We start from the raw sequence: 15520 nt of genomic DNA, 5'->3' as shown, positions 1-15520 counted from the left end.
ATATTGTGCATTAATACATAGATTTATGCACTGATCAATATCCATATTTTCAGAGGAAAGCTTATTTTAAATGAAATCAGAAATCTCAAGTGCAGCAGAAAGAAAGGGACCCATATCTTCTAGCAGTAATACAATAAGGGAAAGATCTAACTGCAGACCCCGTCTTATTGACAGATATCCCGATACATATAAGAAAATGCACTAAAGGCCCTGCAAATAATACATGTAGTTACCACAAAAAAAAACAAAGAACTACAAAACAAATGGAAGTGTCTTGAAAAAATATTAAATGGTGTTCATTCCCCTAATTACCCATGTTAACAGTAAAAGATTTTCATCTCCCATTTCTGAAATTTTTTTTGGGATATCTATGCACTGAAAATAAACTGCAAAATCAACAACATAACTGATCAACTAAACACAACTGATTAACAATTTTTACAGTATATATATTTTCATATTCTAAATGAAATCTATTGTACAAAGTTTTAATCATCAAAAACAACACTAATAAGTAATCAAATCAAACTACTGTAACTTGATTTAAATATTCTGTCTATGTAGTGCAAACAGAAAATGGCATTTGCATTGTAGGAAAGTTTATAAAATGTACTATAATTTTAATCCAATGCGAACACGTAAAACTCAGACAACTATAGTATGCATTCCTAACCTCCTATACCTACTTCATACCAATTCACTGAGCTATCAGTAATTTGATCTGGTCTAGCAAATAAATTAGCCCACAAAATGTAAATATGAACGCTTTTCTAAAAAAAAACATCATTTTTTATCCTAAGTTTTTTTTTCCCCCAAAGTGAGGAAATAACAGGAAGCAGGCACTGTCGCCTAAAGGTAATCAATATAGTCATTATATTTCCCAACAGGTGAAGGTTTGTGTGTATTCATTAAATGAAAAAATGAAGCAGGAAAATTATCATTTCAGCTGCAAACTGGGGTTAGGAGATTTCAAAATATGAATTTTGACCTGGAACTAACCTAAGAAACAACATATACAGAAAGCAAATGTTTTGAAGAAATATTGTTTTTTTTAGGCCCGTATTTAATACAAAGAAACAAGAAGATGCTAATTTCATCAAAGACAAGAATGAAAAGTAGAAAGATATACAAACAACATCTTGGCTGAGTGGCCCTGTTCAAGTAAAGAAGGTTGCTTATCTGACAAATGCTCCACAGCTGAAACATTGGGGTTATTTTCTTCTTTCTACTTTTCAGCGAGTAATTAGCCTCTCCTTGTTCTTTTGCAAATTGCACATTGGTGCAGCTCCCCCACTTTAACTTCATTTTTTATGTAGACCCATTGCTAGAAATCAGTAACATACAGCACAGCCCGGTATGTAGATCTAAAAAAGCAACATTGATAGAATTAAAGAGAAGTTGCTTAAGGCTTACTTTAAACAATCCAACATTTTAATACAATGGCTTAGGTTTTGCCCAGTTAAAATTAATGTCGCTGTAAAAATGTTTTTATTGCTGCTTTAAAATCCTTTTAATAAATAAACATTTAGTTAAAACATGTAAATTTACATTTTTCAGCAAAAGGTTGAAGCATCCTTCCTACTTTGTGTCTCTAGAAAAAATGGTGTTTTACTCAGTCTTACTGTTCCATACTCATGTTAAGATATAAAGAAATGAGAATTATATTCTGTTTTTTATCACCCAATATAATTTTTGAAGGCACACACTTCTGTATCTGAGTTGTTATTTGGTTATTATTCCTCCCTCTTCCTTATACAAGGAACTTAAGCTCTGAGGTTCAGGATTCAGCTGGTTTTCTATGTCTCTTTAAATCATTAACAGCTGAAGTCTGTGGAGAAGGGACAGACAGATATACATGTTGTGTACGGTGCATAATTTTAATTTCAAACTTTTAGAAACACTGAATGCAATGTTTGTCATATTCTCTCAAACGATGTGTACAGTGTAACATGTTGCAAAATGTTAGTGTTATTGTGCTTATTTTTAAATACAAGATACAGTGAACCAACTCATGCTCTCAACGTATGTGGTCGGCTCTGGAAAATAAAAACTATTGAAAAAATGCTTTATTCTGTCAAAAAATTGTCTGGCACGCCTAAAGGAGCTTCGTAGTGAGCCAATACATTTGTCTTATTTACTTTTATTTGCTGTTTTTATACTCATATTTAATGTTTTGTATTACTGTAAGAGGTTAGTAGGATTTTTTTATAAGGGTTATAGGGTAAAATTTGACCTTTCATGAATTTGGCTTTATGTGCTACTATCAACAGTAGTATTTTGATCTACATTATATGACAATGAATATTACCTATTTGCTTAGTTTCTGAAGGAGACTGAGCAGTTCTGTCCTTGAATACATCAATGTAAAATTGCCAGATTTGTCTTCAATTAAAAATTAATATATTGACTTTCCTTTGCATGTTATAAAACAGACACTGCACCACATAAAAAGCTCCATGAAAAGCAATTGTATTAAGCTAATCTCTTGACTATAAAGGGAATCTATACAGATAAGACCAATGCACATTTGATCCAATTCTACATTGGACAACAACTCATAATTATGCAACAATTTAACAAGCTTTTGCATTTCTTATTGCATGCTCTTTGTACAAACAAATATGATTAATCTGTCATCATATTGCTTAATTAAATGATCAAAACTTTTACATTCAAGGAATCCCATAAGTTAAAAGCTTTCTAGATTTTAAAACTCCTACAGTGCAGTCCATAAGTATTTGGACAGTGACACATTTTTTGCTGTTTTGGCTCTGTACTCCAGCATATTGGATTTGAAATAAAACAATGACTTTGGGGTTAAAGTGCAGAATGAAAGTTTTAATTCAAGGGTATTTACATCTATATTGTGTGAACCATATAGGAATCACATAGTTTATACATTGTCCCCCCATTTCATGGGTCCAAAAGTAATTGGACACATTAACATAATCTTAAATAAAATTTGGCATGTTTGCAAATTCTTTGCAATTGATGACCGTCGGAAGTCTGCGACCCATAGACATCACCAGACGTTGGGTATCTTTCCTCGTGATGCTCTGCCAGGCCTGTAATTCAGCCAATTTCAGTTCCTGCTTGTTTTGGAGGCTTTTTGCTTTCAGTCTTGTCTTCAGAAAGTGAAATGCATGCTCAGTGAATCCCAGGTCAGGTGATTGACTTGGCCACTCAAAAACATTCCACTTTTTGGCCCTGAAAAACTCCATAGTTGCTTTAGCAGTATGTTTGGGGTCACTGTCCTGCTGCAAAGTGAAGCACCGTCCAAAGTGTTCTGAAGCATTTGGTTGGATCTGAGCAGATAAGATGCTTCTGTACATTTCAGAATTCATCCTGCTGCTGCCGTCTGCAGTCTCATCATCAATAAAGACAAGTGAGCCAGGTCCACTAGCCACTGGCAGCCATACATGCCCAAGCCAGGACACTACCTTCACCATGTTTCACAGATGAGGTGGTATGCTCTGGATCATGAGCAGTTCAATTTTTTCTCCATACTTTTCTCTTTCCATCGCTCTGGTATAGGTTAATCTTCGTCTCATCTGTCCATAAAGCTTTGTCCCAAGGTCTCTAGAGGCTTTTGTATGTACGTTTTAGCTAACTGTAACCTGACCTTTCTGTGGCCTTTCCTTCCAGTGGTTTGCATCTTGTGGCAAACACTCTGAGATTATGCTGGTGTATTCTTCCCTTTATGGTAGTCTTTCACACATCTATGCCTACATTCTGGAGAGTGTTCCAAATCTGTTCAACAGTTATAAAGGTGTTTTTCTTCACGATTGAAAGCATTCTTCGGTCTCCCGTGGTCCACCAGGTTCTTTGCTATTGCTTAGCTCACCAGTGCATTCTTGCTTCTCAACAATGTACCAAATAGTTGATTTTGACACACCTAGTTTTTGTCAATGTCTCTGATTGATTTATTCTGATTTTGCAGCCTCATGATGGCCCACTTTAATGGCATTCACACTTCTTTGGTCCTCATGTTGAGAGACAACAGCAACAGACTCCAGATGTAAATACCACATCTAGAATCAACTCTAGACCTTTTGTTAGCTCTCTTGTTTCTAGTACATCTGTGCAATGTGAACAAAATTCAATTCACATCAAACCAGCTGACCTATATATTATAAGCAGATGGACTAAACTGGGGATTAAACAAAAAAAATCCAAACCAGGACTCAACCTGCACTTCACAGTACAGACACATGGTCTTTTACTGCAGATGCTGCAAAATAAAAGTGGATATTTGCTCTTTGACCTCAACATACTATATATTATCATGCATATTAGAAAATGGACAGATGGATGTATTCATTAGTGACTTAAGGTCAACAATACTTCATAAAAAAATTCACAATTCAGTTGTAAATTCCAATTAAGCATGCTATAGTTCTTGGTTTAGTTTTTCAGTTGATGGTAGCTTATTAAACCCCAGGTACAGCTGGTGGTATGCGTCAATGGATAAAGTGGATCCCTTCCTACTGTATATGAAAAGCTCTGTGATGAAAAGTGAAACACAAATGTAAACAATTTACTCTATGCTAGGATTTGTGCAATTAACCCCTAACTATTTCAGTAATTTTCAATAGCAAGGCCAGAAAAGCTAATACGGTTCAGTCTGACTTGAAGTCCTTTAATAAAATGCAAAGAAATACTCCTATTCAAAATGATATTATTAAATATTTTTGTAACATGGATTCTGGTAAAGGCAGTTAAGGCAAATCAAGATTGGGGGAACTTTAATCTAACAACAACAAACAACAACCCCTAACAAACCGACAGTGCTCACTTTGTGCTTTTAGATAGAAAACGTCATAACAAAAACATGGTTAGTAGTGAAGAAAGATACAAGATGTGAAGAAAGGGTTAACTGACTCCTTCCTAAGCAACAGGCTGGAGTTTATGGCAGGAAAGGGAGATAAGTGATAAGGATTCCAGATGCCAGCTAGGAAACCCCAGGGAGGGGAACCTAAAACCCTTACCATTTGGCCAAAAGGCTGTAAACTGTCCAAACACCGTGACCTCTACCCATTACCATAGTACAGAGCGATGTCAGAAGCAGCACGAAAACTCTATATATAAACTGAAAGTTTGTACCGGCACTTTGAACAATACTTTGGTTTTGTTGTTTCTTGCGGGGAAACAAGACTTCGGTTCTATTGTTCCTTGCATTCAATAAACTCATCTGTTTAACTTCTTCTCAGTATCCAGAACTTTATTCTTTCTGTTACAACAGTAGTGTTAAAGGGCCTGTAGTGACATATAATTACTCCTCAAACAGGTTCAATTGCTTGTTTGGAAGCAGGTTTCTGTTTTTTAGCCAGAGGCTGTCATGGTATGTTTTAAAAGGTAAACAAGATAAATTCTTAGCAGTTATGTTCCCTTATTTTAGAACCTCAATATCTCTACTTGAATACAAAACATTTCTAAATTTTAAGAAAAAAGAAAAAAGTTATGTATCTGTTCAAGTAAAAATCAAAAGGACTAGATTTACTTCGGAGGAAAAAAAATGAAACTACCTGAGACATGGGAGAGGACACATTTTATTATACTTCATTCTATTCAGGAAATCTATTTTGTTATTTTTCAAGATATCTTTCATAAATTAAAATCACTATTATGTGTCATCTATCAGGATTCAACTATTGGATGGAATGAAGATAAGAGCAAGTGCAACTAAAAGCCTAAAGGGATTTACAATTCGTGTAACACACATTTAACATCATTCAATGAAAGAAAAATCACGTCAGGCTGTGGTATAATCATTTTATGGTTGTACTCTTTTCTGATATACAGTTACCGAACAGTTAACAGCCAAACACTGTATAGGAATGGTCAATTAAATTAATATGGCAAAACATGAAAGTAAAAGAGCCCTTAATACAAAAAACTATTCCCCTTGGTGTTTCTCTCATGTCATGAAAAAAGAATAATGATCAGTATTTGACAATATAAACAGAGAAAAACAAAGTTTGTACTTTGTTGAAAATGCATCCGCATTCTCCTTAGCAATTTTTACCACACCAGTGTTTACTTTAGTACTACATCAGCTAAGTCAATAATTCAAACCTCTTTTTAAAAAATACAATAATTATAGTGAGCTTTTTTTATCAAAGTTTTTTCAAATCTTAACCAATCATGAATCTGGCATCCATTTACTTATCTGTTTTTACTGTACACCAACTGCAATGGATAAGATGCAAGAGCTTACAGTCAGAAGACTAGTGAACAGTGCGGGGTAAAACTATAAATAAATGTAAAAATCCAGTAGTTGCACTTACCCCAGTTCTGGCGCCAGAAAAATTCAAGTGTCTTCTGAGTAGCAAAATGCTTCTTCACTGAGTAGTGTATCCTCTGGATTAACATGTTTTTAAACCCTGCACGTTTCAGAATGTAGGCCATTGTAGAAGAATGTCCAAAGGGGTCGACAGCCCAACTAGTCATTGGTTTCACTCCTGAAAAAGTCCAAAAAAAGGGTTTAAGTACTAACACCCAAATTTCTAGTTTTGTTCCTGAAATGCTTTGAGGCCAAACAGTAACTGAAGCCAGAAATTTATTTTCATATCTTCACCTACTGAACATTCATATTCCAACACTGCATATATAACAGGCTATGATGAACCTTTAACATCCATATCCTGTACAGGTATGGTACTTTTATTTAAGACTAAACTAAATGAATAGCACGAAGGCTAAAAAGTCGTAGAATTGGGATTGCTCCTGGCACAAACCACAAAGTCACAAAAGAAGGATCAAACTAAATAAAAAAGATCTTTCTGTGAATTATTTAACATAACCAACGGATTAGTTGTCTTTTTTTAAACTGCAATTATTCTAAATGTATTTTAGGAATAATTTTGGAATGTAGCAATAATTTACAAGTGGGGTCCAATCTGGTACAGACTTGAAATGGTGGCCGATGGCTACTATCAGTTAAAATAAGGTAAATTTACTGTTATTTCAGAGAAATAAGTTCATTAAAAGCTGAGTTATAATGAAAAATTGCTGAAACTCTGGACCTTCAGGATCAGAATTGGACACCCCTGATGTAGATTCTAGAGTGTTACAACATGTAATGTATACTACTTTCGCAGTTAATGCATGGTTTAATTCTAAAGTTGTGAATCTTGGCATCAACTTGAAAAATGTCTTCAAGTCTTCAAGGCTGCTCCAGTGTTGCTCCTCTTAAGCCCTATAAATTGCCTTTTGACCTCATAATTACACACTTAATTACAACCTGGCATTTAATCGTAAGCTTCACAAAATGCAAGAATACATTATATTCCCACTCTCGTATTTTCCACAATCATTAATTCTTTACTTCTTTTCTTTTCCACACTGGAGAAAAAAAGCAATTCATAATGCAGTAGATAATTTAATTGAAGATGATTTGCTCATTCAAGAACTTGAATTCGGAACACAAGCCACCTTTCCTTCACTTGTATCTCTATTGTGAAATGTGAACCTATGGTGTTCTCTGTGGTGAAAGGCTGTCCTCATACCCAGTAAATGAACTGCTAGATTTCAGGGTGAAAACGATAGGATTGGTTTCTTCTATTTATGTTTACTGTTAGCAGCTTTACGCAAAACCATTAGCAGCTGTTACTTTTGGAAAGATGGACTAGAATATTATTGATGAACAGATATCCTAGGACATTATAAATTCAGCTTCCAAAAAGCTTAATCAATTGATTCACTTACAGATGCAGCCATTCAAAGTGAGCGGTACAGACACGTACCGCAGGTAAGATGACACGGGGTACCGCGGTGCGTGATTGGTTGACCGACAGGGGCACTCGTGGTCCGTTGGTCTGTCGTAGAAAGACTTACTGTAAACGTCTTTACTGTGCCCGTTGTAGATATTGAATTTTACCACTGAAGGGAAATCTTTGTAGCTGAGCATAAAAAGAATAGGAGCATACTGTAACGCGTGTGAAGGCCATAAACGATATTAATTTTGGAACGTAAACATACAGTATATGGCTGGTCTCGGTACTTTAAAAAAAAAAAACACACCAGTATTCCATTTTTCCCTAAACATTGTAAGCTTCGAAGTCTTTAACTAACGTGATACCGGAGTCAACAAGCATACTTTTAGAATTTGATTAAAAGGGAATATAATATGGAATCGCGTATCTCAAGAATTTAATAACGGTATGATTATATCCGTGTACTGCGGCAGGGCTGTGTAGGGCTGTTTCGCCTGCCTGTACATGCGAGCTGTCTTGTAGCCTACTGGTCTAGGTGCGTGACTACCAACTGGCAGGTTGTGTGTTCGAATCCAGCTGATGCTGGACCTTTCAGTTTTATTTATTTATTTTTTAATCGCGTAACATAAACATATTACCGTATGCAAACTGTACTGTATACAATATGTATGTGTATATTTAATGTCTTAACTGTGCCCGTTTAAGTATTGAATATTCATATCTAATTTTACCACTGAAGGGAAATCAACATAAACATACAGTATATGGCTGGTCTCGTTACTTTAAGAAAAAAATACACACCAGTATTCCATTTCTCCCTAAACATTGTAAGCTTCGAAGTCTTTAACTAACGTGATACTGGAGTCAACAAGCATACTTTTAGAATTTGATTAAAAGGGAATTTAATATGGAATCGCGTATCTCAAGAAATTAATAACGATATAATTATATTCATGTTGCAAAAGAACTGCAACGGACATAAAAACTCCCTTGCTTTTAACAGAGCGTTCCATAATTTCTAACTACGAAAATGCCAGGTGAAAGGATTTGTAAACATATTTTGATGAAGCAAGTCAGTTTTTTCAGCCTTTGTCACTAATGAAACCACTAAATAAAGACATAAATATAGAAATCTTAAGATATGTTTTATTTAATGTTGGTAGCAGGATGAACTGTCAGAGTGTATATTTTGTCGCAAAGTTGCTGCAAGATGTTAACAGTGAAAAAGGTATTTAGAAATGAGTTATTTCAAGATGAAAAAGAAAACATACACGAAACATGGTTTCATTATGACCAGAATCGGTCTTGAGATATTTTTAACTTGATTTACAGTATTTGAGAGGTATGTCTTAACACCGATACTACAGTGCTTAAGTACTGCTCACGTATATGTTTCTAGGTTTATATTATGCATTTCATACGGTCAAATTACCGTATGAAAACGGTATGCGTTTTAGTTTTGTTTTGTGCTGGAACCCGTGGATTGATTAGAGATATCAAGTACATACAAGTCATTTTTTAAATGTTGTAGTTCATCTTGAAAAAATGTTACGAGTACATCATCTATCAACAATTACACAGGTTCTGTTTCCATATTGCGGATTTTGGTTAGGTATTATCAAATCCAGTGGCGCTGTGTGTTAGTTTACTGAATCCCATGTCACATGGTCTGTGATTGAAACCTGTAAAACCGGTTTAATTCGTCACAGCCAGCACTCTTCAGGTGTGAGGGTCTTCTGCTGATGTACTCGTAACATTTTTTCAAGACAAACTACAACATTTAAAAAATGACTTGTATGTACTTGATATCTCTAATCAATCCACGGGTTCCAGCACAAAACGAAACTAAAACGCATACCGTTTCGCGCTTCTTATTAGTTGCTCAAAAGTAATTTGACCGTATGAAATGCATAATATAAACCTAGAAACATATACGTGAGCAGTACTTAAGCACTGTAGTATCGGTGTTAAGACATACCTCTCAAATACTGTAAATCAAGTTAAAAATATCTCAAGACCGATTCTGGTCGTAATGAAACCATGTTTCGTGTATGTTTTCTTTTTCATCTTGAAATAACTCATTTCTAAATTTCTTTTCACTGTTAACATCTTGCAGCAACTTTGCGACAAAATATGCACTCTGACAGTTCATCCTGCTACCAACATTAAATAAAACAAATCTTAAGATTTCTATATTTATGTCTTTATTTAGTGGTTTCATTAGTGACAAAGGCTAAACTTTCTTGGAAAAATGTATTTTATGTGTTGCTGAAAAAACTGACTTGCTTTAACAAAATATGTTTACAAATCCTTTCACCTGGCATTTTTGTAGTTAGAAATTATGGAACGCTCTGTTAAAAGCAAGGGAGTTTTTATGTCCGTTGCAGTTCTTTTGCAACATGAATATAATTATATCGTTATTAATTTCTTGAGATACGCGATTCCATATTATATTCCCTTTTAATCAAATTCTAAAAGTATGCTTGTTGACTCCGGTATCACGTTAAAGACTTCGAAGCTTACAATGTTTAGGGAGAAATGGAATACTGGTGTGTATTTTTTTCTTTAAAGTACCGAGACCAGCCATATACTGTATGTTTATGTTAAGATTTCCCTTCAGTGGTAAAATTAGATATGAATATTCAATACTTAAACGGGCACAGTTAAGACATTACATATACATATACATATTGTATACAGTACAGTTTGCATACAGTAATATGTTTATGTTATGCGATTAAAAAATAAATAAATAAAACTGAAAGGTCCAGCACCAGCTGGATTCGAACACACAACCTGCCAGTTGGTAGTCACGCACCTAGACCAGTAGGCTACAAGACAGCTCGCATGAACAAGCAGGCGAAACAGCCCTACACAGCCCTGCCGCAGTACACGGATATAATCATACCGTTATTAAATTCTTGAGATACGCGATTCCATATTATATTCCCTTTTAATCAAATTCTAAAAGTATGCTTGTTGACTCCGGTATCACGTTAGTTAAAGACTTCGAAGCTTACAATGTTTAGGGAGAAATGGAATACTGGTGTGTATTTTTTTCTTTTCATGATAGGTGTCGCATTTTAAATAATTTTCGTAGTTAGAAATTATGAAACGCCGTGTTAAAAGCAAGGAAGTTTTTATGCCCGTTGAAGTAAAACAAAATGCCTGACAAAGTATGGCTTGGACAGATTCCAAGTGCTTGTACAAATGTGCTAAAGAAATTATACTTTGAGTATACAGCTTGTCCAAAGTCATCCATTATTAATACTATTAGTAATATCTTCAGTAAAGGCTTTGATGCATAAATATTTCTGATAAAGGTAGGTTGTGTACTTTTGTCCAACTGAGCAATCTTGCTTTCATAAAATATACCAACATTTTAATGACTGATGATTAACATGCTGTAATACACAGTTCAAAATTAAAGGCTCAAATGCTGTACATGAGAGGTTAAGCTCCCCCTGGCGGTTTTACAAGGCGACGCCGGATAGTTAGTCAAGTGACACACGTGAACTGCGTGATACCCCGGTGGGCGTGTCGCGGTATGCCGCGAAATACCTCACCCATTTTGAATGGCTGCATCTGTACATTGTTTTCAAAGAGTACACCTGAGTGTCAACTTTTAATATGAAATTGTTTTGAAGTTCCTTGTGTATAGTCTGCCCATGGGGAGATACAGGTACACACACTCTGGGAGCATATGGATGGGGTCTGGTTTTGTAGATGAGTATCGCTTTCTCTTATCTGGACTTTGTTTCTCACAGCAGCAAAGACGGGTGCATCTGGTTGTGTGTGTGGAGAGGTTAGTAAATAGTGGTCTGACCTAGAAAAACTATTGGAATATGAAAATTGACAAAGCCTCATACTGTACCTCTCTGACAGAAAACCAGCATAAACTATACACTGACCTTAACAATATACTTGGAACTGGCCAGAACAGACAATTAAACCTTTCTAAAATGCAATGATGCACATAAACTGGAGACCAGATGATGTTTTAATCTGCTCTTAAATTTCTGCATCAATGATGCGTGGTGACAGCTGACATTTGTTTTGCTTTGCTCTGATCCAGACAAACACTTTATAATCCAGTTATCCACTCCAAGGTTATACACAAATGTCCCTGTTCCCTGTGCATTGTGTGGGGTTAAGAAAATGATCTGATCCTTTCTAAAAGGACTTACATTTTTTGAGAATCGGTTAATATCAGTTATACAACTGAAACAACAACAAACCCTCAACGTCTCAATGAAAACTGTTTTATTCCTGTCAGACACAACAGTTATTTGTTAAGGAGTATGTATTGAACACAACTCTGAAAGCTGAATATTCAATATAATGTGGACATGTTGCTTTGTAATCAGTCTAGAAAAGACAGGCCCGACACATTCCCAGGTTTAAAGGAATGTTCTACTCTGACAGGACGAAAAAACTAAATTATTTCAGTCTTGTGGGGGTCAGGAACAAGCTATCAACCATGCTGTTAAAGTTTATATCATGGCTTCTTTCACGAAATAGCTTAGTGGGATACATGGATCAAGCAAAGAAATGAACTAGATTAGCAGACTGGGCTCCACTAATTTGTTCATGTTTCTTCAGATTTTTTTTTACATGAGTTAAGAGAGTGTTAAAGGTGAAAAAACAGGTAACTGAAAGACAAAGGATGTTAGGGAGCTTATTATCTTAGGCTCATGCGTTAAGGCCACCAATACTCTGGTTATGTTTCTGCACTTAAATGTCATTGGCTTCTGGGTAAATTGGCCCTGGAATGAGTGTGTGTGCAATAGACTAGTATCTCATCTACAGTGTATACTGGTATCCACTCAGACAGATCCCCAATAACCATGTATAGGATAAAGCAGTTTGAAAATGGATAGATGGATACACGGAATTAAATTTGAAAAAATGATTATATCCATTAAGGGGTCAAGTATGATAAATAGCCCTGCATTACAAGGGTTAAATATATAATATAATAAAGTATGGTGATATAAAATATCACCATTAATATGTTTAATGAGAGTTTCTGTTTTCAGAATTCTATTTTTCATTCCAGGTAGCCAACACAGGATTTACTTTTGCAATGAGGCATACTGTATATGTGCACCTCTTGGTGGAGAAATACTGACATAAACTAGCAAACAAAAATGTATTTGTCTGAAGATCAAAACTTATTTCCCATGTGTATTCCAGAAATATGAAATTTCAAAGACAATAACATTTACCATTAATCTAATATAGACAAGGAAAGGATGTTCCCCCGTGAATAATTAATATGATCCTGTTCACTAAGGCAGAGCATATACATATAAAATAACTGTATATTAAATGAAGCAGAAAAAAAAGAGAACTGAAACAATATACCATATCCAGTAGTCAAAAGCACTGGAGACATACAGTATTATTTCAACATATCATACATCTGTCAAGTATAACCTTGACAAATGTATGTATCCAGAAATGATTAGCTTAAAATCCAGAAAACTGAAGCAATATGAAAAACGATGTAGTAAAAACTGTCTAAGTTTGAAGCACTCATACAATGAAAGACTGGGTCACATACTTGTCTATGTAGTATAAGATTAAGACAGACTTTTAAGAAAGAAATCCTAAAGCAAACATTGACAGGTGAGTATTTGATATCGTTTTGATTGATTCTTGTGATGTCATTTACATATTCAAATATCTCTGACTTCTAGCTACCTTGTCTCAAAAATTAGTTTTTCTGACTCTCTTGAGCATATAATTAGTCAAAATAGAGATGTACAACATTGATGAACCTACAACAGGAGTAAATCTGTCTTTAGACACTATATTTTGCCTAATTCATTAACTATAGAAATCATTTTGTGAATTGTGTTTTTGATCAGTTCAAAGATAAAGCTTATTATGTTGCCTGCACTATCCTCCTAAAATCACTGGGACAACCCTCTGTCCACTGATTTTTTGTTTAGATTATATTTTTACAGTAATTGTGATTGTCCAGAGGTATATAAAGGTAACTGACACTTTGTTTCTCTTAGTTACTACTACCAGAGAAGTCTGCAGATCAAAACAAATGGCATGCAATAATATCTCTAAAAATATATTTACTTTTCTGCGTAGTCCGCCATGAAGAATATCACAGTAGATACAGTAGAACATGCCACACTGTGGCACCTTAAACAGGCGGGCCAAAAGCTAACAGCAATGTCAGTATGTACAAGACAGCAAAAATATCAGGATAAAGAAAACTGTCCCAGGTCACAGGCACCAACTCTGGTTGCTTCACAGCTGAAGGAAAACAAATTGTGGGTGTCAATAGGCCACACTGTTTTTATTATTATTCTTAAACCTACTAAACAAGTAACAGGTCTATAAATTTTGTCTGAAAGTGTCATTTTAAATTGGGACTAGTAGGGGAAAAGAGCCTTAAGCATCTACAGTATATCACCCTGCAACTCACAATTGGCAACTCTCTGAAACTGAGCAGGTGTGAGTCTGGCCAGTAGCTGGATGGGACACCTCCTGTTAAAGCTGAGGTTAATGGGACCAGTAAGTAGCACTCACCCTGAAGTCTGTGTGGGTCCTAATGCCTGACAATAGTAATGGGGACTCTATACTGTAAAAAATGCCCTGTCCTTCGGGAGAGACATAAAACCAAGGTCCTGACTCTTTAAAAATCCCAGGGTATTTCTTGAAAAGAGTAGGGGTGTTAACCTCCATGTCCTGGCCACATTTCCCTCTGGCCCTTATTAATCATGGCCTCCTAATAACTCCCATCTATAAATTGGCTTCATTTCTCTATTCTCCTTCTCACTGATAGCTGATGTGTGGTGAGCTGATGTGTGGTGATGTGCTTTGGTTGCTGTTACTTTATCCAGATTGGGGCTACAAATTGGTAGTGGTGGAAAACAGTCTTCATTAGGTGTAAAGTGCTTGGAGTTGCAGAAAAGTGCTATATAAGTGTAATTGTTGTTGCTGTTATGAGCTTAAAGTAGCACACCGAAGGTGCTGTCATTACCTGTGCAAAACAGCATGGAGATTTTTGTGTACAGAATTAAAAGAACATACTCTTAAAGCATTGAAAGTGTAAACACATTTGCATTTGAATAAAAATAATTACATTAAAAACTGGCATAAAAGTGTGTTAATATAAATCTAAAAACAACTGAAGTAATGTTTCCAAAGATGACAGAAATATAATTGATTTAGAATTCATCAATTTTTATTTATATTTGGTTTAACTGAAATAATCAGCTGAAAAGATACAGAACTTGAAACAGATATCTAAATATGTATCTGCCATTCTGTCTCTGACAAAATAATGATCTGTGAATAAATAAATGGACCCCACACACAAATATCCAAAACCACCCAAAGCAGCAAGGGACTACTTATGCTAGAAACACCAAAAAGAGAAAACAAAATTGCAAGAATATCCAAGGCTACGTTCACTGAAAACTGAATTTAAGGGTCTCTTTTTTTAGAAAAAAAAGTCACTGAAAGAAATCTCCATTTCCAACATACCCAGATTTTTCTCAAGCCACTGGTGTCCTTCCAACAGCTGGTCAATCATAGCGAAGTAATGTGTGCTGGCTTCATCAGGCATGACCCACCCACCTGCTGCGATTTCCAGCTGGCCACCTTCAATTAAACTGCAAGAGAAAGAAAGCAAATGTTCAAAGAAATACTGTAAATACAGTGCATTATATTGTCTACAGTTCATTAAATTCTAAACAGTTCTGTATACAATTCTGTATTATCTCTATGTCTCTTCTGTTATTCTAAAATATTTTGTGTTTTCCATATTTCTGATTATT

At 35.3% G+C, this 15520-nt stretch overlaps 1 protein-coding gene across 2 annotated transcripts in view; it reads right to left on the bottom strand.

Annotated features, from left to right (window-relative positions):
* Positions 1–15520, bottom strand: part of man2a1 (mannosidase, alpha, class 2A, member 1) — a 242408-nt gene that overhangs the window by 142549 nt on the left and 84339 nt on the right. For both annotated transcript variants that reach the window (XM_006627014.3, XM_015338057.2), the window contains exons 6-7: positions 15228–15355; positions 6288–6461 (exon numbers count right to left, since the gene is read on the bottom strand). In XM_006627014.3, the coding sequence (XP_006627077.2) occupies positions 6288–6461; positions 15228–15355 (302 nt within the window). The remainder of the gene's footprint in view (positions 1–6287; positions 6462–15227; positions 15356–15520) is intronic.

Source organism: Lepisosteus oculatus, chromosome 3 (assembly GCF_040954835.1).
Source record: "Lepisosteus oculatus isolate fLepOcu1 chromosome 3, fLepOcu1.hap2, whole genome shotgun sequence".
Lineage (NCBI taxonomy): Eukaryota > Metazoa > Chordata > Actinopteri > Semionotiformes > Lepisosteidae > Lepisosteus > Lepisosteus oculatus.
This window is presented reverse-complemented; position numbering and strand designations above follow the sequence as displayed.